This window comes from Oratosquilla oratoria, chromosome 6 (assembly GCF_046742065.1).
Source record: "Oratosquilla oratoria isolate Oo_2021 chromosome 6, ASM4674206v1, whole genome shotgun sequence".
In the NCBI taxonomy this organism is placed as follows: Eukaryota; Metazoa; Arthropoda; class Malacostraca; order Stomatopoda; family Squillidae; genus Oratosquilla; species Oratosquilla oratoria.
The window spans coordinates 72,737,725-72,760,056 of NC_134782.1; the positions used below are offsets into that span (position 1 = coordinate 72,737,725).

At 39.7% G+C, this 22,332-nt stretch overlaps 1 protein-coding gene across 8 annotated transcripts in view; it reads left to right on the forward strand.

Moving 5' to 3' along the window:
- The first annotated feature begins 2,453 nt into the window (after positions 1-2,453).
- Positions 2,454-22,332, forward strand: part of LOC143026610 (motile sperm domain-containing protein 1-like) — a 93,375-nt gene continuing 73,496 nt past the window's right edge. Inside the window, exons 1-2 of one of the 8 annotated variants that reach the window (XM_076187302.1) lie at positions 2,454-2,628; positions 18,165-18,311. In XM_076187302.1, coding sequence (XP_076043417.1) covers positions 18,230-18,311 — 82 coding nt within the window. In that variant the 5' untranslated portion in view covers positions 2,454-2,628; positions 18,165-18,229. Of the gene's footprint in view, positions 2,629-2,666; positions 2,715-2,740; positions 2,822-2,850; positions 3,200-13,161; positions 13,218-18,163; positions 18,312-22,332 lie in introns of those variants that run through there. The other 7 variants (XM_076187306.1, XM_076187305.1, XM_076187303.1 and 4 more) reach the window with 7 other exon arrangements.

The following is a 22,332-nucleotide window of genomic DNA, read 5'->3' on the forward strand; positions in this document are numbered from 1 at the left end:
GCATAGGTTTCTTTTAAGGTAACAGAATGAGCAATGGGCAATGATGCTACTTGTTTACCATTAAAAAGTAGCACAGCTTTCAGACTCCTGGTGGAGGAGTCGATAAAGATCCTCCATTCTTCAGGATGGTATTATTTGCCCATGTGTTCTACAAGACCTGAAACATCGTGGCAATACATCATGTCATCTGACTTAGTAAAGTACTGCACGAATTCCTGCTCTCGATGCCTATACCATGCAGTGTGTATTACTTGCCAAAATATTTTTCTCTGCTAACCTTGAACCTAACAATTGTGCAGATTCTTTTGACAGCCCAAGATCTCTTACAAGGTCATCTAGCTCACTCTGTTCGAACAACTGAGGGCTTTTCCCAGAGGTCCCAGTCAACTTGATCTCTTGATACACATCCGGATTTTCACCGTCACTACATGAAGAGTCACTTGAACTAGCACGGTATACATTCTCAGGAGGTATTGGCACAGGAACATCATCACTGTGTGGTACAGGTTGCATAGCTGATGGAATGTTTGGGTATTATGTTTCGAGCTTTTAGCATTTCTTCCCAGCGGTTTCACCATACAAATATAGCAGTCTTCAAGGTGATTTGTAGGTTCCCGCCACACCATTGGTATACCAAATGGCATTGACTTACGGTTTCCTTTACTCCAATGGCATAAACTAGAAAAACAGTTCACACAGGCAATGTGAGGAGCCCATAGTTTATCCTGATCTCCAATTCTGATGCCAAAGTAGGCACGATAGAGATGTTTTACTGAAGAAGTGATGGTGCGCTTCTGTTTTGATGGTGTGTACTTGCCGCATATGTGGCAAAAGGAGTCGGGGTGGTTCTTGCAAGTCCGTGGCATCCTTCAATTAATGAATCTGCAGCAATCCGTCAATGAATTTGCAACAAAATAGGTATATAAACATACTAGTATTAAACTAGTATTAAACATAGTATTAAACATAGTATTAAACATATATATATATATATATATATATATATATATATATATATATATATATATATATATAGTATTAAACATATTAATTAAATTAATACTCACAATTAATAGATTAAACCTAACACCCACAACACTCGACTAATTAACGTAAGGCGCCACAAATCTGGCGCGGATTAACAAAACACTACACTAGGACATATGCTGTAACACATAAACTAGAACTTTTGGAGCAAAATGACTACTACCACCGTGATCAGCACGAAAAATTGGTCTAGACTCTAGAAAATGATACTGTCATTTATGTTGCATTTTTGATGCAGCCCAGTGGTTTAAGTCTTCGTTGTTTTCAGACCCTGTTGTTGGTTTGGGGAACAAATGAATTTATTAATCATTTATCGGAATCGTAAGATTTAAGCAGTATTGGCTCATTGAGGAGGCGATGTTGATTTTGTTCATTTAGTGTTGGTGTTAGAGCTAGGATAACCGCCGTCCGTCGTCTTGGACCAGTGCCATCCCCTCACTGATATCGACCAACAGTTTCGTAATCAGTATCAGTTGCCACTTTCGGCTTTACTATTTTTTTATATAGGTAAATATTTCACCACAGTTTCCTTAGAACATGGGTATGGGGATTGATTTCATGTTGTTTTCTTTCTAAGCAATTTTTGTTACCAACATCTTATCATGATAATTGGATATTCTCAACAGGTTCATCAGTAGATATTATCCACGATTTTCCAGCGATACTTTAAACACAGCCATGACATAAAACACAATAATGTGTACTTTAAAACGGAGGTCTCCAAAATCCGCTTCCGACAATACCTAGCAAATATATTTCGAAAAGTAGATACTCTCATGTCAGTGCATGCACATACAAAACGCATTCATTCCCAAATGTAATATTATGGGTTCGATTCCTGGGAGATCATCATAATAATGCAACGAATCCCTATCCTAGAGTAATCATTGGGTTGGGCGATCTGGATTTGAATAGCAATTATGATTCTAGATAACCACATGCAAACAGCAGAAAAACTAGAATTCTGGAAAATGAAAAGGATAGATTGGTCTTTGCAAATTACCGTATATCTTATGGTAGTGACTTGGACTGGAATGCTTATAGTATTTCATTCCAAACCTAATGCAATCACGTATAATAATCTATTTAAACATATATCATAACAATATTAATTTTGTAAGGACAGTAATTTAAACATAGGTTCACAATTATCCAAATGGTGTTTTTTTTTTTTTCTGGTGACATGTGTAGTTCTGTTCTACATTGAAGACCAAAATTAAGCTGGGTTTTCATGACAATCTTACGGTTGAGCAGATGAAATAAATGATAAAGACCAAGATATACTCTTCATCACTCGAAAAATTATAATACTAGTATTTGTAGTGATGATAAGAAGATAAGACCGAAGGCGGTGACGGAGTCGCAAAGCGACCGATCATGAAAAATCTTCGCGTGACGATTGCGACACTGTCATCGATAACAACGACGAAGCGTAGCTTTGGCTTGACGACAGCCGTCTTATGAGCGTTACGTTATCCAATTGTTTTATTGTGTAATCGACGTTAAATGACGATACGTGTGTATAAACTGTGTTACGGAACGTAGTGAATATTGTGACTTCCATCAATGTGTGGCTAACTGGTACGTTCTAGTCCTCGCCGTTAGTGGTTTGCCTTTTACGTTTGAATTACGTCACTCTTGCTGGGGTTCGGATAGGTCGGTCGAAAGTGCGTTTCATTGAATTTAACAATACTGTCACAATTACGCCAGAGTTTCTGTGAACGCTTAAGTTGCACATGGCATGTGGCGAGGGAGACTGATCGTATCTTTGAGAGTGGGTGATGGAGGACCCTACAGAGGGTTTACCAAAGTGCTTAGCAACACTCAATTGTGATAGCAACACTCAAGTTGCCTGCAAAATCCAGGATAAGCTTAAGACTTAAGTGTATGCCTAGAGGTATATGGAGGCGGTAGCCAGTCGATTCAAGTGTGTAGTGACCTTCAAGACCCTGAACGACTGAACGATACCTTTCAACATGCAACACTAAAAGATGACGATGAGTATACTGGAGAGTGTTCAAGGACGAAGAATGGTGTAGCATCGCATAAGACACTGGGTAAAGAGAATAGACGTGCTGTCAGGTTGACTAGGGACCTGGACCATTGCAGGACTGGAAGGGCGGACTAGAGTTCTGAGAGGTGATAAGGAGAGGTATGCCAGGGGAATTGTTGAGGGTGACCACTGACCAGGTAAATTTAAATGTGAATGACCTCAGGCCTGCTGACCGAGCCCTGAGGAAGCCCCTGCTCCAAATCTGTGAGCCAGTTGAGCATAAACAGCTGCTGGAGAACTAATATGAAATTTTGATGGGTATAGAGCTCGTTGGGCTGAATACTTTGATACATGGGTGACGTGTGTCAATCTACCGATAGATGAAACATCGTTCTCTAAATGAGGTTAGAGAGGATGTAAGTTGAATTGTGGAAAGACGGTTGGCATCTGCAACACAGTGGCGTAGCTAGTGCTTTTGCCGCCCCTTCTCACAAGGAATTCAATGATTCAATATTACAAATGCACATTAACTTCTTAAAGGATATATATATGTGTGTGTGTGTTTGATTGACAGTTGATGTTAATATATCCTTTAAAAGAAATGATTTAATACTAATGATCATGCATTAATATCTTTATTTCACCATACAAGGGCCAAAAATGCCGCCCCTCAAAAAGTGCCGCCCGGGGCGGACCGCCCCCCCCCCCTTAGCTACGCCACTGCAACGTCACTGCGGAGTTGAAAAACTGATAATCTGTGGGGTTGCATGTGGTTCTCTCTGATATTTGGCAGTTCAGTACCATTCCCTCTGATTGGAAAGGGGGACTAGTTTTCTGTGTTTAGAAGGGAAAAGGAACCTACTGGACAGCAACAGCAACAACAACACGTTATTACGTTGCTTAGTGTGCCGGGTAAAAGGCCTGAACAGTCTGAGTTCACGCTCGAAAAATCAAGAACTGATTAGATCCTGGGGGCTCGTGTTCTCACGCAGCACCGACCTAAGTTTCAAGAGGGATTTTGCAGCTTATATTGCGCTCGAGAGGACATAAAGTTCTGTGAAGGGTAGAGAAAACGTGCCCAACAATGTGTGACCTACCATGGTCATGCTGAATAGATATACGAACACATGAGTGTCTTCTTTTGTATGGGTCGTAGAACCCAACCAAGAGGCCATATTATGAGGAATGTATGCCAGGAAATGCATAGCTGCGGCCAAGGCTATCACTTTTGGTCTATGCGTTTGGGCTTCTGGAGCAAGTGACAATTTCTGTTGGGAATCAGAGAGAAGTGTGGAACTCGAATCCGCGACTTGGGTGGGAGATGCGAGACCAGCCTGCTTCTGATTACAAACTGCATCTGAACATATATTATAATGGCACAGTTTTATATCTGCAATAATGTATGATATGATATAAGTTCCATAGCCACAAAACACAGTTTTCTAGCAAAATTACATTTTATGTCAACAAAAGACACCGCTTTACCTGGTAGGTAGCGCTCAATGGCCTACCGGCTCCGGCGCTTGGCCTTCGAGCCAAAAATTCCATAAATCAATCATAAAAAGAGAGGTACATTTTCAGGCTTCGAATCACTACATCAAGCTGCCAATATTCATCCACTCTGCCAACACAAACATAAGCTTGTTACAAAGATATCTTGAAAGACTACGCCAAACATGAACTCCTAATTCGACACATGCACGCGGGAAGGGAAATCAACTCATTTCTTAGGACATATACATACCTCGCACGAACAAACACAAACACACACATGATTTTTCTTCATTTCTAATTTTCAAAATCCATCTTTTCATTACGACTCTTCTTCCGTTTTCATTGGTTATTATAGGCGCGAGTACCGATCCTCCTGCCACCTCCGTCTTGAACTTACTACGGTGAACTTACATACATACATATACCAAAGGCTTCCCCCACTTACACGGGGGGTAGCCAAAAAGAAAAAGGCATAGAAATCATTCCCACCCATTTCATTTCCCATATATTCCACTCCCCTCCACCCTCCTCCCTCCCTCCCATCTTGGCACCTCCAGGATGACGGTTCATCCCTGCATCCTGTCCACTGCCCTGGGTCAGAAGCAGTGTCACAAGACACAGCACATCAATAGCAAGGCCACTTCATAAATTCGGCGACCCCCCCCTCTCCATCCCCTCATGCAGAAAAGGAGAAGACGGGGAGAAATCCCTTCGGGCTGCGTCTAATTTTTTCTCATACATACTTCCTCACCCCCCATCCCCCACCCACTCCCCCACATGCATCACAGCCTCATCTATACACAACCTTTCTCCATTCACCCCTATCATCTGTCCTCTCCCGTCCTTCCTCTACAGACATTCCTAGGACGCCCCCTCATATTCACTCCTTCCACCTCCGCCTTCCACACTTCCTTATTTCCCTTTCCACCCCTGTTCTCCCCCTGACCTCCTCATTTCTCACTCTATCTAGCCTAGTTACCCCTATCATACTTCTCAGACATTTCATCTCAAACACATTCAAACTCCTTCTCTCTTCCTCTCTCATGTTCCATGTTTCTGTCCGGTACATTGCTGTTGGTACAATCACTCCTTCATATAACCTCCTCTTATCATCCATTCCCAGATGTCTATTTCTCATTACACTATTTAATCCATTCACCAAGGCATTTACTCGCTTCTCTCAATCTACATACTACCTCCACCCCCATTTCTCCCTTCCCTGTCACATTAGCACTCAAGTATCTGAAACTATCCACTTCCTCCAGTTTCTCACCCTTAATGCTCACTTCCAGCCTACTGTCACCCCCCCCCTTGTAATCTCATCACCTTACTTTTGCCCACATTTATCTTCAGCTTCCTTCTTTCACACCCCTTCTCAAACTCTGTCACTAACTTCCTCAATCCCTCCTCTGATCCTGCTACAAGCGCAGTGTCGTCAGCAAACAACAACTGGCTCACCTCCCACTTTTCTCCATTTTCTTTAATTATCTCCAACCCCTGACCCACTACCCTTGCACTCACCTCTCGCACCTCCCCATCCATGTAAATATTGAACAGCCAGAGCGACATAACACACCCCTGACGAAGTCCCACCTTTATACCTCAAACCATTCACTCTCTCCATTTCTAATCCTAACGCAAGCTCTACTACTCTAATAAAAACTCTTGACTGGTCTTAACAGCTTTCCTCCTATCCCATATATCTGCAGTACCTCCCACAGTGCCTTCCTGTCCACCCTGTCGCAAGCCTTTTCCAGATCCATAAAAGCCAAAAAAAACATCCTTACCTTTTCCTATAGCTTTCTCACATATCTGTCTTACCACAAAAATCTGATCTACACATCCCCTACCTGTCCTAAAACCACACTGTTCCTCACCAATTACTCCCTTTGTTCCTCTCCTAATCCTCTCAATCAAGACCCTTCCACAAGCCTTCCCAACTACACTTAAATAGGTGATCCCTCTGTAACTACTACACTCACACTTGTCCCCCTTTCCTTTCTAAAGCGGAACTATACAGGCACTCCTCCAGTCCTCCGGCACTCTACCCTCTCTTAAACAAACATTAAATAACCTCACCAGCCAGTCCACCATAACTTTACCTCCTTTCTTCAGACATTCTGCATGGCATCCATCCATACAAGGTGCCTTACCTGCTCTCATCATCTTAACAGCTGCTTTCACTTCATCCTTCCTTATTTCTCCTCCATTTTCCTCACTCATCACTCTCATTTTCTTAGCGCTTCCCACTGCAACTACCTTTCCCTCCCTATCCTCCTTCACATTTAGCAACTCCCTAAAATACTCTGCCCACCTTCCTCTCACTGCCTTCTCTTCCATTATCATCTCTCCATCTGCAACTTTTACCTTTTCTTCTCTACTTGATTCGCCTCCTCTTCCTCTTTTAATTTCCTTCCAAGACATCTTTTTATTACTTGCAAAATTTTCTTTCATGCTCTTTCCCCATTTCACATCTGCTCTCCTCTTTGCTTCCTTTATCTTAAGCTTAACTTCCTTTCTCTTTACTTTGTACCTCTCATACGATTCCCTCGTCCTAATTTGTAGCCAATCTATGAATGCCTGCTTCTTCTCGTTTACATCCTTCTTTGCTTCCTGATCCCACCATTCACTACCCTTCCTTCTATTTCCTCCCGCCCTCCTTGTTCCACACACCATCTTTGCACACCTAATGACTCCCTCCATGAACCATCTCCATTCCTCCTCCACTCCTAGTTCTACTCTATCCTTTACTCTCTCCCACTCCTCTCTCAGCTTCTTCTTATACTCATTCTCCGTTTTTTCCTCATTTAAGCAGTTCACTCTAAGTACCTCCCTACCTTCTGCCCTTTTCCTCTTTCTCCACCTATTCTCGACTCTCAATTTACCTTCCACCAGGAAATGATCTGATATTCCCCCACTCTCTCCCCTTAGAACATGTACATCCTTAACTCTTCCTACCATACTCCTGGTCACCACTATATAGTCCATTAACGCTCTATCTGCCACCCTTCCATCCACCACCCTCTTCTTAAACACTGTATTTGCTATCACCAACTCTTTCAAGACACATCTACACCATCAATTCTCCACTACGATTTTTACCTGGAACTCCATACTTCCCAATCACTCCGTCAATTGGTTAATTTCCTACCCTAGCATTAAGGTCTCCCAATACAACTACATTGACATTTCTCCCTAATCCCTCTATGCACTCATTTATATCTACCCAAAAAGCCTCCCTTTCCTCTACGCTTTTCTCACTACCAGACCCATACACACTTACAAAAACCCACATCTCCCTTCCCAGCTTCACCTTCATCCACATCAACCTTGATGAAACCTCCTTCCACTCCACTACCCGCTTACTTATCTCTTCACTTACTAGTATAGCTACCCCTTCTCTCCCTCGTCCCCTCTTCACTCCTGAGTACCTCCCAGCTACACTCCCAAACTCACAGTTGCCCTTTCTTTTCATTTTAGTTTCACTCAAAGCCAGTACATCCATCTTTCTTCTCACAAGCATACTGCCTATCTCTTCCCTTTTACTCTCATCTGTACCACATCCACGCACATTAAAAGACCCAAACCTTAGGGTACTGGTTGGAAAACTCCCAGACCATCTTATGCCTTTCCTTTCGTTTTAAGGAATGTCCCCTTTTGGGGCTACAGGTAGTAGGACTCCTAATCCCATCCCCCGTCCTTTTTTTTTTTTTTTTCACGACTCAAGTGGAAATACTTGGTGGCATTATTCTTTTGCCCCCACCACAGGGTAGGTAGGCGAAAAAAAGGAAATTAATATTCAGAGAAATGGTACAGGACAGTAACAAGGGGTTGGGGGACAGTATAACGGAGGGACAGTCGTAGTATGAAAGTATCAACATTTCTCTATGTACAGAGTTTTCCTCTAACACAGCCAAAATGATGTGTGGCTCTGGTCCGTAGGGGCGCCCCATATAGACCCTAAAGTATTAACTGCATGCTACTTTGCCACAATAACATGCAGCCACTACGGTAAATATAACAAAAGAAAAAAGCAAAAGGTGTATAGAGAAACTCAAAATTAATAAAACACCAGGGCCTGACGGTTGGCACCCAAGAATCTTAAGGAAATGAAAAATGAGATTGTTGTTCCATTAGAAATTATTTTCAAGAAATCCATCATATCCGGAGATGTCCCTAGAAAAATGATGACAAAAAGAAACCAAATTATTACAGGCTAAGCTTGGCTTCAATCGTAGGAAAAATTATGGAAACTATCATCAGAGATGCTATCGAGCATCATTTAGAATGTAACTGTTTGATGATAGCCAGCATGGATTCAGATGGAAACGTTCTTGTGTGACTAACTTACTCGAATTCTACAACATAGTCATCTCGAATTATGACAAAAGAAACAATACATATTTCATATATCTAGACTTTGCAAAAGCTTTTGATACCGTCCCCCACGAAAGGTTACTAAATCAACTTCACACAGAGTAAATGGTAGCCTATTAAGTTGGGATAGAAACTGGTTGAATGATCGAAAGCAGAGAGTTGTTTTAAGTGGCAAAACTTCTAGATGGAAAAATGTTACGAGTAGAGTTCCTCAGGGCTCCGTTCTTGGGCCACTTCTATTCATAGTGTATATCAATGATATAGACTACGGACTAAAATCTATTGTCTCCAAATTTGCTGATGATACGAAGTTGTGCGGAATGACAAATGATCATTTAAATCAATTGATACTCAAGATTTAGATAAATTACAGTAATATCTGAAAAGTGGCTAATGAAATTTGACACAAATAAATGCAAGGTAATGCACAGAGATAAAAATAACAGTAAGTACGATTACATGTTATTTGGAAATTTGTTAACAAAAATGGATAGTGAAAAGGATCTCGGCGTAATTATCAGTAACGATCTCAAATCATCTGAGCAGATGATCTCAAATCATCTAAACCTCTGAGAAAGCAAACAAGATTCTAGGACTGATTGCGCGATCTTTTGAATTCAAAAGTTCATCTTTCATTAACAAGCTATATAAATCGTTAGTTTGTCCACAGACTGGGAAAGGATACACAAGAAGGAAACAACAATAGAAGAGAAATGGTATATTTTGACAAAAAATTATAAAGGAGTGGAAAAGTATGTTCCAAGACACAAACAAAAAAAGGATATGTAAAGTGTTGGTACAGCAAAAAGATGTAGGGAGTTAAAAGGTCTTTTGTATTTTTTCTATTTTATCCAAGCTTTTTCCCTTATGTCTTTTAACTCCCTACATCTTTTTGCTGTACCAACACTTTACATATCCTTTTTTTGTTTGTGTCTTGGAACATACTTTTCCACTCCTTTATAATTTTTTGTCAAAATATACCATTTCTCTTCTATTGTTGTTTCCTTCTTGTGTATCCTTTCCCAGTCTGCGTTTTGAAAGAATTCTCTTATTTTATCCATTTTTTCCATACATCAATCTTCCCTTTCTATATTGTTCGTTTTTTTTTCATGTATTTTTCCTCATTTAGTTCCAGTTCAACCAATATGTGGTCACTTTTACTTATTGGTGTCTTATATTCAATCTTGTCCACTATTTCGGGTTCTGATGTGATTATTAGGTCCAGTCTCGATGGTTCTTCCTCATTTCTATACCTAGTATTCTCTTGTATCCATTGCGTCATTGTATGTTCTATAATCATATCAAGTAGTACATTTCCCCATAGGTCGTCTCCACCCTTCACTGTCATCTCTTCCCAGCATATTTCTTTACAATTAAAGTCACCCATTATAACTATTCTTCCTCTATCTTCCATTATCTTATTTAGTGTTATCCTTGTGTCTTCTAACATATTTTTGTGTTCTTTCTCTTCCCACGAAGCCGTTTTAGGAGGCACATAATTTACTACAAACCTCCTGCTCTTCCTACCCTTGTCCTCCACTTCCATCATAATCATCTCTACTCTATTCTTTCCGTATGTGACATTCCTCACATTTATATCCTTCTTAGTCAGGAACATAACTCCACCCCTTTGTTTTGCCTCTCTGTTTCTAATCCAATAATCATATGCACCATGTCCTACACTGTTGGGTCGTTGTAGACCGTTCAATATTGTCTCTACTATTCCCATTATGTCCGGTTCTTTTTCCTTCAGGTAATCATTCAATTATGCTTCTCTTCCATCCCTAATATAACTATACATTTCTTTTTATCCGCTAAGTCCCTTACTATATTCTCCTTCTCCCTCATCACTTTAATAACTATGTCCTTAGTTTGTTCTTTCATCTGCTGTTTCATTATATCTCTAAGCTCAATTTTATTGTTCTCTTGTACTTTTTTCCAACCACTCACCTCTTTTGCTATGGACTCTTTATTCTCTTTGTTATTCCTCTTAAATTCCCCATTCTCATCCTTTATTTCTCTTAACTTTCTTTTTAATTCTTCTATTTCTTTAGTTAGGTTTTGATTCTTCTTCTTTAGTTCTTCCAGTTTATCAAATCTGGGTAACTAGTGTTAATTGGTCAAACCTAACCTCGCATGCTTCATTATTATTATTATTATTATCATTATTATTATTATTATTATTATTATTATTTTTTGTTTTTTTTTGTTTTTTTTTAGTTTCTCTTCTAGATTTACTTGTCGGGGGAGGTTGTCACCTCCTCCCTCATTAAATCCATAAAACCAGTTATCTTCTCTTTCCATTGATCTGTTATAATCAATATTTCTGCTTTTGACACTTCTGCATCTTTGTTCTTCCTCATCTGTGTGTTTTGCACCCCTTTTGTTTATACCCCTTCTAACATTCGGGGCCCGTTCGTCCCCTTCCTCATTTCCTTCCATTTTCCTCAGTAATCCCTCTCTTTCACCTTTTTCTTCACCTTCCCACTGCACCACGAGCTTTCCCCTTCCCTATTAAAAGATTACAAAGGCGGAGCATGCCGACAGGGGGTCTTTTGGTCCATATCTAGGTCGGATGCGAAAAAAATCATAATGATAATAAATTAATAAAAACTATAATAATGTACATAACAAACAAAATAATCTACTGTTTCCAAATTTGCTGATGATACAAAACTGTGCGGAGTGGCAAATGATCACTCAAACCAATTAGATATTCAAGAAGATTTAGATCAATTACAGCAATGGTCTGAAAAGTGGCTAATGAAATTTAACACAAGTAAATGCAAGGTAATGCACATAGGTAAAAATAACAGCAATTACGATTACAAGTTATTTGGAAATTCGTTAACAAAAGTGGATAGTGAAAAAGATCTCGGCGTAATTATCAGTAACGACCTCAAATCATCCAAGCAGTGTATTTCAGCCTCTGAGAAAGCAAATAAGATTCTGGGATTGATTGCGCGATCGTTTGATTTCAAAAGTCCATCACTCATTAACAAGCTATATAAATCGTTAGTTCGTCCACATTTGGAATATGCTGTTTCCGTATGGTCACCGAATCTCATTAAAGACATTGACAGACTGGAAAAAGTACAACGGCGAGCCACAAAACTGATTCCAAATATCAAAAATAAATCATACGAAAATCGACTTAAGCACATGAATCTGTTTTCCCTAAAAAAGCGTAGACTCAGAGGTGACTTGATACAGGTCTTTAAGATTTTAAAGGGAATTGACAACATCAAAAGTGACCAAATTTTCACATTGAATGAGAATCAGACAAGAAACAATGGTCTCAAACTGTCCGGAAATAGATTCAATTTGGAAGTAGGTAGAAACAACTTTGCCAACCGTGTAGTTAATGAATGGAATAAACTTCCTGCACAGGTAGTGCAATGTAGTTCAGTTCGAAGCTTTAAGAATCATTTAGATAAATACCTAAGTAAGATGCTGTAATGATTATAATTTATGTTATATTATTTGTTTTTGTTTTGTTATAATTTGTCTGTCTGATTTTCATTTATTATTAGTTATATGTCAATTTATTATCATTTACTATTTACCTGTTTGTTTGTTATTCAACTATACCAATGCATTTATTTATGTATTTTAATTGTTATTTACATTGTTATAGTTTTAATTTATTATTAATATGATTTTTTTTTTTTTTTTTTTTTTTTTTTTTTTTTTTTTTTTTTTTGCATCCGACCTAGATATGGATCAAAAGGTCTCCTGTCGGCATGCTTTGCCTTTGTAATCCTTTGTAATAAATAGATGCATAGATATAGTTAAATAATAAACAAACAGGTAAATAGTAAATAATAATAAATTGGCACATAAATAATAATTGATACAACAAAGGTACTCCCTCGTTGTTGAGATCGATTAAATTTTTAATTTTTCCTGAAGTTCTAAACTTCGTTGTCACTTCGACCGACGTGTGTGTGTGTGTGTGTGTGTGTGTGTGTGTGTGTGTAATTAATTTGTTTATTTATTTATTTGTTTATTTATTCATTTATTTTTACTGGATTAGGGTAAGGGTTGCCGGGCTGTGCTGAGAAGAATTTGTTTTGCTGCACAACCTATGACCTATGCAGCGTAACGTAGACAGGGATGTCTCTTCCAAGGTAAAACGAATACTATATGGTAAGTTAGCGGGGGGGGCGGAGAGCCAGAAAACCTCTCCATTGCGCAGGTAGATGATGACGTCAACGGAAATATCAAGACCAGTGTTCCGCGGGTCGAGAGCTATCAGTCACTCACACGCCTGTGTGTGGAGCGAAGCTCCATCTTCTGATTAAAGGGGAAGCTAAGGTAGGCAAATAACATACAAAAATGCCAACAGTTTGTGTAGTGCAGAAGTGCAATGCCGTTAAACTGAAAGGTGATAGAAATATACATTTCTTTTTACTACCCAAAGATAAAGAACTTAGAAAGAAATGTATTGAATTATGTGGCACACACAATAATCGGTCATCTGGGTATGTATGCAGCCGTCATTTTGAAAGTAACTATTTATTAGCAACGTTTCCTGAACTTTTCATTCAGTTGCAAATAAACAGACTAAAGAATCTGGTTAAAACATAACTGAGCTTGGTGGAGATAAAGGTCTACATATAAAATCCACGCTTGAGGAGATATGGAAACCCACGCAAATCCAAAATGTAATATAATAAAAACCATATAATGCTTTTATGTGCCATTACTACTGGGTTTATATTCAGCTAGTTGGTGTGTATCAACAGTATAATATCTTCTTCATCTACCTGATCAACATATAAATTGATATGTCATCCCATCTAATAACTCGTCATATCAATATAATCCACCTAATGTCAAAGCATGGAAAAACTTTTTATAACTTTTCTGGCGGTCATATCTCAGATACTGATAATTTGAGGATAAGAAAGTGATACTGAGTAATTTCAGTATTATGTGAACATCATAGTGTAATTTTAAAGTTTACCATACATACAGATAGTTTTCTTTGAAGTTTACATTTTCTTTCACCTCTCACTCTCTCCCTCCCCCCCTGGATTTCCTATGACGTCACGGTGGAGGTGCGCGGAGGGGGGGGGGTGCTCAACGTACCTTATAGCAAAGTCTATGTACACCAGGTCTAACCGTTTGAGCCGTTCTGCGCAGCTTCTGACGTCATCTGGCTGCTTCCGTTTTCTCTATGTGAAACACTGAAGAAAAATGTGAAACGCCAAGGAAGACTGGAATTATTATATTTTCCCTGCGTTATATCTCTAGCTCATTGCTATTATCAGTGTGTGTGTGTGTGTGTGTGTGTGTTTATATAATTGTATTTTGCGGGAAGGGGAAATATCGTCGTGTGTGCTTATATGTGTACACGTTCACATGTATATTCACCTCACCTCGGATCTGCTGCAGTCTCTGTCGAGACAGTCAGACACCACCCTACGGCAGTGAGCTCAGAGCTCATTATTCGCCGATCTCTGGGTAGGTCTGAGACCACTCACACACCACACACCGGGACAGCAAGGTCACAACTCCTTGACTAACGTCCCGTACCTACTCACTGCTAGGTGAACAGGGGTTACACGTGAAAGGAGACAAACCCAACTTATCTCCGCCCGGCCGGGGAATCGAACCCCGGTTCTCTGGCTTGTGAGGCCAGTGCTTTACCAATCCGCCACCAAGCCGTGTGTATATGTGTGTGCGTGTGTGTGTGTGTATTTATATATTGTATATTACGGGAAGGGGAGATATCGTCGTGTGTGCTTATATGTGTACACGTTCACATGTGTGTGTGTGCGTGTGTGTGTATTTATATACTTGTATTTTACGGGAAGGGGAGATATCGTCGTGGGTGCTTATATGTGTACACGTTCACATATGTGTGTGTGTGTGCGTGTGTGTGTGTGTGTGTTTATATACTTGTATTTTACGGGGAGATATCGTCGTGTGTGCTTATATGTGTACATGTTCACATGTGTGTGTATGTGTGATTCATATTGGTCTTTTGGATCACGTGTTGGACTCGTGATCGACAGCTATTTCCCTCCCGGAAGAGAGCTCAGAGCTCGTATGTCCGATCTATGAACTTACACGCACACATATTCCCAACTCCCCGCCCACGAAAGTTGGAGTAACGACTCGAAGCGCAGCGATACTGAAAAAAATTCAATCCTGGGCAGGACTCGAACCAGACACTGCCGAAACCTCAACCATTGAATACGATTCTCTACCAACCGCGCCACCGAGTCATGTGTGCACGTGTGCGTGTGTGTATATTTATATACTTGTATTTTACGGGAAGGGGAGATATCGTCGTGTGTGCTTATATGTGTACACGTTCACATGTATGTGTGTGTGTGTGTGTGTGTGTGTGTGTGTGTATTCACTTGGTCTTTGGATCACGTGTTAGACTCGTGATCGACAGCTATTTCCCTCCTGGAAGAGAGCTCAGAGCTCGTGTGTGTGTGTGTGTGTGTGTTTATATACTTGTATTTTACGGGAAGGGGAGATATCGTCGTGTGTGCTTATATGTGTGCACGTTCACATGTGCGTGTGTGTGTGTATTTGCAGGGAAACGATGAAAATTAACATTTGGCTTAATTTCTCTTTGGTTTGAGCCACAACCCTTGATGGCACAATAAGCCATATTGTCAAGATCTATATATATACCGGTATATATAGATCTTCATTGTCAGAATATAACTAATTGCGTGGAGCGGTGCGAGCGGAGGCAGCAACATATTCATGCGACGAACCAGCTACGACTGACAGCGATGGGACGCGCGAACCCCACTTTGAGCAGCCAGGTGACGTCACGGGCCCGCTGCGCCAACACCCTCGAAATTCGGTCGGAAGTGGTTAGACCTGGTATATATTGATCTTGCCTTATAGCAGTGGCGGATCCAGGATAAAAATTTGGGGGGGGGGGGCTAACCTGAATTCCTTCCTCTGAGTAGTCTGATGTATCAGAAGTCTGAGGTATATTTAACTTAATAATGTTCTTCAGATTTTTCTGTATTTTAGACATATATAATAGAATGTATATTCGTTTTATATTGTTACACGCTTGTGCTAGTCAGTGATAAGGCACTGACACGCGTATACTCTCGCATAGAGAGAAATTATTGCAGGATCCGTGTGTAGTGTTAGTGCACATGGACTCATGGAAGTAATAAAAAATAAAAGTAGATTTAAAAAACAGAAATACAAACAAAAACGTGTATGAACTTCTGAACCTGTAAATAAAAGTATCTAAATTACATTAATAACACAGCGTTGTTCATGGGATCTCACACGAACATCAACCTCCTGTTTTTTTGGGCAAATACATTGATTACATTGTCTATTTCAATATTGATTTCATTGATAACGCCGAGTAGCGCCAGGCCGTTGAGGCGATCTTGACCCATAGTATTCCTTAGGTAGGTCTTCAGTCGCTTCAGGGTTGACAATGAACGCTCGGCCTCTGCGTTCGAGACTGGGAGCGTGGTCAAAACTCGGAGGAGCTTGGCCAGGTTCGGATACATTCGGGTCTGGGCGTGGACAAGGGCATCTCCAATGGATTCGAACTTCATTGCTGTTGAATATCAGCGCTCTGCTTCCGCCTTCACGAGGCTCAAGGTCTCGATGTCAGCCTCATAAACCTTTGCCGCTTCCAGTACAGCAGCAACATCTCCGTCAGCGCTGCTGAGCAGATTCTTGATCTTGAAGCCAACAGGAATAGTATCATTCCCGAACCGGGTCTGCAGCTCAGTCAATACATGGTCGATGAATGGGACATATACAGATCTTCGGTAATACTCCTCAGCTGTCTGGAAGGGTAAATTCGCTCGCTGCGTTTGGCGCTTGCAAACTCGAGGTACAGGAATGGTATCGTGTGATGAACCGATCTCCTGGAGGAGCCCCTCTGCCTTCTTGAAGATGTCCTGGAAGCTGGTCACTTGGTCAGTGCACCTTCCCGGGTCTTGTTTAGATGCGTCACCACATCACCAATCGTAGCGTACGCTGAGACTAGATCGACCATAGGGGACTGCAGGGCTCGGCTCGGCTCCACAGTGTGAGCTAGCACAGACTCAGCGACGGTGAGACCAATCAGAAAGCGCGGCTCTCAGATTGCTATTGGTAGTAGTCCCGCCGTCGCGTCCGAGTTGCTCTCGTTCTCCAGAAAGACGGCAATAACTGGCAGGAATTCCATAAACACAATGACTGAGTCGTGTCGCTCAACCCATCTAGTAGCGCAGAGGCTGACCAGCTTCTTCCGCTTCGTGGACGTGTGGTCTTTTACGAGCTCAGTAAACCTCATCGAGCGCATGTTTGAGGAATAGATGTAGTTACACACCTCGCTGGGAGTCTGGAGAGCGAGCTTTATCTCCTTGGTGTCACAGGCCTTGGTCAAGACGAGGTTGAGACGATGACTGAAACAATGAATCGTCTTTGCGAGCGGGTATTCTCGCACTACCACAGCTGCACACCCGCGAAACTTTCCCATCATGGCACTGGCACCATCAAAACAGAGGCCACGGCAGTTGCCCATGTTGAGGCCGACACTCTTTACTGTGCTAAGCAGGAGGCGAGCCAGGCCTTCCCCAGTCAGATCCTTGGCGTGAACAAAGCCAAGGAAGTCCTCCCTTAGCTGACCTCCGCTGAAGTGACGGACGCAAATGGTGGCCTGTTCTTTCCCTGAAACGTCGGTCGTCTCGTCCATCATGATGGCGAAGACTCCAAAAACTGATGATACCACCTTCTCTTGCACCAATCGCCCTGCAAACAAGGATATTTAACCCCCGGACCTGGCAAAACATCAGAAAGTACTAAAATCGATTAAATGACATCCTTACAATGATTCATGGAAGAACAAATTTGGGGGGGCTTCAGCCCCCTCAGCCCCCCCCCCCCCTGGATCCGCGCCTGCCTTATAGTATTCGTTTTACCTTGGTCTCTTCATCCACGAAGTGCAAAGCTGAAGAAGGAGATAGCTGTGTTTCGATGGGTGTTATGAGACTGACTCGGTCACCTCCTTACATGAGGGAGAATGCCCTTTGGTATATATGCACGCATTTATTGTTTTATCATCATCATCATTATAAGTAGTAGTAGTAGTAGTAGTAGTAGTTCTTGCGCAGAAAATCCGACCTCAGTGGGAGCCAGGACTAAGTAGCAAAATTAGACCATAGAATTCCGTGTGGATACTATAACATGTTCATTACCAGTTGTTTCCTTCTTTTGCACGTGAAAATATTGTAAGAGTTTACTTGTCTTGTGCCAGGTGTGGTCATTATTCTACTTCGTCATGGTCAGCATGCTACACCTGTAAATCATTCTGTAGTATCGATGCAGCTGGCACGAATCTTGTCGTGGGGCAGTGAAGCTCCACTTCACCGTTTTAGCGCTCCGACTCGCCGTGACGTCACAGGTAAATATCGCACCTTACATCTTGTGATAACGTATCTGTTCGTTTATTCAACTGAAGTTTAACTTTTAAATGACAGTGAAAAGGTTAATCGAGAAGTGAACAGAGGGTTTCCCTAGACTGAATAAGTTTGTCTAGAGGCAACCAGATCATATGAAAGCACTGTTCTGCCTGTAATGGAGAGATGCACAAGATTTAAGTACATATGGTTGTTCTTCAGACTGGCTTTCAGTGTCACCAATATGATATATGGGTTTTTCGTTTCGTGCATGTATTTACCTAGTTGTATTTTACGGGAAGGGGAGCTATACTTGTGGTGTCCCGTCTTCATGTTTCATTTTATCTAAACTTTTTAAATTCATGAATTGTTTTTGCACACCACTTTTTCGTCCAACTTGTTCCAGATGTCTATTACCCTGTGGGGAAAGCTGTTCTTTTTCAGGTCCCTTCTATAACTGTCTTGATTTTCTTTCCGTGTTCTCTTGTATTTCTACTATCCCATTTTATTAGATACTCTTTATCAATAGTTTCTATGCCTTTCATGATTCTATAAATAGTTATCAAGTCTCCTCTCTCTCTTCTTTGTTCTAATGTCTGTAGTTCAATTTTTGTTAGTGTCTCTTCATATGATAGTTCTGAGAGTGTTGGTGCTGGTTTTGTAATTCCTCTTGTGTGTATTTTACCTAGTTGTATTATACGGGAAAGGGAGCTATGCTCGGGGTGACCCGTCTTTGTATCTCTCAGCATCAAGTTTTTTCATAAAATCTTGAATATTGTTTGCACACACTGTTTCTTTATTATTGTGTGTATTTACCTAGTTGTATTTTACGTGAAGGGGAGCTATGCTTGCGGTCCCTGTCTTCATATCTCATTTTATCTAAACAATTTTTAAATTCATGTATTGTTTTTGCACACACCACTTTCTCATCTAACTTGTTCCAAATGTCTACTACTCTGTGAGGAAAGCTATTCTTTTTCAGATCTCTTCTATAGCTGACTTCTTGATTTTCTTTCTGTGTCCTCTTGTATTTCTTTCATCCCATTTTATTAGATCCTCTCTATCAATAGTTTCTATGCCTTTCATGATTCTGTAAATAGTTATCAAATCTCCTCTCCCTCTTCTTTGCTCTAGTGTCTGTAGTTCAAGTTTTGCTAGTCTCTCTTCATATGATAGTTTTGAGAGTGTTGGTGCCAATTTTGTAATTGCTCTTTGTATTCTTTCAAGTTTTGTTATACATTTTTTTGTACTTGGTGACCACATCGTTGCCGCATATTCTAATCTTGGTCTTATCAAAGTGATTAGTATTTTCTTCACCATTTCCTCATCCAGGTATGTAAATGCCACTTTGATTGTTCTTATCAAATTATAAGTTTCTCCAAAAATCTTGTTTATATGTTTCTCAAGTGACATATTATTCATAATAATGACTCCCAGGTCCTTCTCATTTTCTACATTTTTTTATTCCTTTTTCTCCCAATTTATATGATCCTATTTATTTATTTTTCAAATTACATTATACTACACTTTTTAGTATTGAACTCCATCTCCCACTTCCTACTCCATTCCCATACTTTATTGAGATCACTCTGTATTGACTCACAATCTTCTGTGTTCACTACTTTTCAACAGTTTTGTATCATCTGCAAAGAAGCTCATATAACTTTCAATTTCTTCATCCATATCATTAATATATACATTATATATAGCAAACATTATTGGGGCCAGAACTGTTCCTTGTGGAACACCGCTTATTACTTCATCCCAATTAGAGCGTTTGTCTCTTATCACTACTCTCATTTTTCTTTCTTGGAAAAAGTCTTCCATCCATTTAAGCAGTTTCTAATTTCTTAAGCAACTTCTTATGTGGTACTTTGTCAAAAGCTTTTTTAGGTCTAGAAATGCACAATCAGCCCATCCATCTCTTTCTTGTATTATATCTATTAGCCTTGAATAGAAACATATTAAATTGGTGACGCATGATCGTCCTTGTCTGAATCCAAATTGCCTTGGATTTAGCACGTTTTTTTTTTTTTTTCTAAATACTTTACCCATCTACTTTTGATAATTCTTTCACAAATTTTTGCTATTGTACTTGTTAGAGAGACTGGTCTATAGTTGGTAGGGTCTTCTTTATTTCCCCCTTTATATATAGGTACTATATTTGCTTTTTTCCAATCTTTTGGAACTTTTCCTTCTTTCAAGGAACTGTTTATTATGCTATGTATTTTGTCTGCCAGTTCATTCCTGCATTCTTTCACAATCCAGTTTGCTATTTCATCTGGTTCATGTGATTTTCTGACATCAAGATTACTCATGTGTTTCATTATTTCATTCTTCGTTACTTCTATTTCTTTCATAGGGGGGACTTTCTCTTCCCATTCGATCTCTCCAGGTTGTATGTTCTCTCTTGTAAACACTAATTTAAAATGCTTGTTCATAATTTCTGCCATTTCTATTTCCTCTGTGTATTCAACTCCTCCTTGTCTTAATTTCTCTAATTCTTGTTTGTTTTTCAGTTTGTTGTTTACAAATCTGTAAAATAGTTTTGGTTGATCTTTACATTTTTCTGTGACATCTTTTTTCATATTCTCTCTTTTCCTCTCTGCACACTTGTACATATTCATTTCTATAACAAGTATATATTTTCTTTTTTCAGGTCTTTTGTGGTCTTCCATTTGGTCCAAGCTTTATCTCTTTTGTCTTTTAACTCCTTACAACTTTTGATGTACCAGCACTTTACATATTCTTTTTTTTTTTTCTTGGAACATACTTTTCCACTCCTTTTTTTTATATAATTTTTTGTCAAATATTCCATTTCTCTTCCACTGTTGTTTCCTCTTTGTATATTCTTTCCCAGTTTTCTTTTTGAAAGAATTATTTTATTTTATAATTTTTTTCATCCATCTTTCTTCCTTTTCTATATTGTTCATTTCTTTTCATGTATTTTTCCTCAGTTCCAGTTCAATCAATATGTGGTCACTTTTACTTATTGGTATTTTATATTCAATCTTTTCCACTATTTTAGGTTCAGATGTGATTATTAGATCTAGTCTCGATGGTTCTTCCTCATTTCTATACCTAGTGTTTTCTTGAATCCATTGTGTCATTGTATGGTCAATAATCATCTCTAGAAAATTTCCCCATGAGTCGTCTCCACCCTTTACTGTCATCTCTTCCTAGCAGACTTCTTTGCAATTAAAGTCGTCCATCATAACTATTCTTCCTCCATCTTCCATTATCTTATTTAATGTTATCCTTGTGTCTTCTAACATATTTTTATGTTCACTCTCTTCCCACGAGGCTGTTTTTGGGGGCACATAATTTATCACAAACTTTCTGCTCTTCTTATCTCTGTCTTCCACTTCGATCATAATCATCTCTACTGTATTCTTTCCACATGTGACACACCTCATGTTTATATCCTTCTTAGAAACATAACTCCACCCCCTTGTTTTGTCTCTCTGTTTCTAATCCAATAATTATATGCATCATGTCCTACACTGTTGGGTGGTAGTGGACCTTTTAATTTTGTCTCTAAAATTCCCAATATGTCTGGTTCTTTTTCCTTCAGATAATCATTCAGTTCATTCAGTCCTGTTATTAATCCATCTATATTTGTGTAAGGCACTCTTAATTTTCTGCTACTTCCATTGTATTTTATGTTACCCTTTTGTTTTTCTCTAGTATGTCCCATTTCCTCACTTTCATATTCACTACTCTCCAATAGAATTCTTCTTTTTCTGACTGTTCAGTTCTCGTTTTTTTTTTTTTTTTTTAGCTTCTTGTCTTTTCATTTTTCCTCCTCTCTTTCCTCTTTATTAATTTTTCTTTTTATCCATACCTTTTTATATTCACTGTTTGCTAGTTTCCTTGTTTTTTTCTAAAATATTCTCTGCTGTTGTATGTGACCTGAATTTAATCTTAATTTGTCTGGTCTTATCTGTACTATATTTCCCTGGTCTATACATCTCTTTGATTTGTTTCGCGATTTCAGGTTCATCTTCCTGAACTAATTCTAGTAAA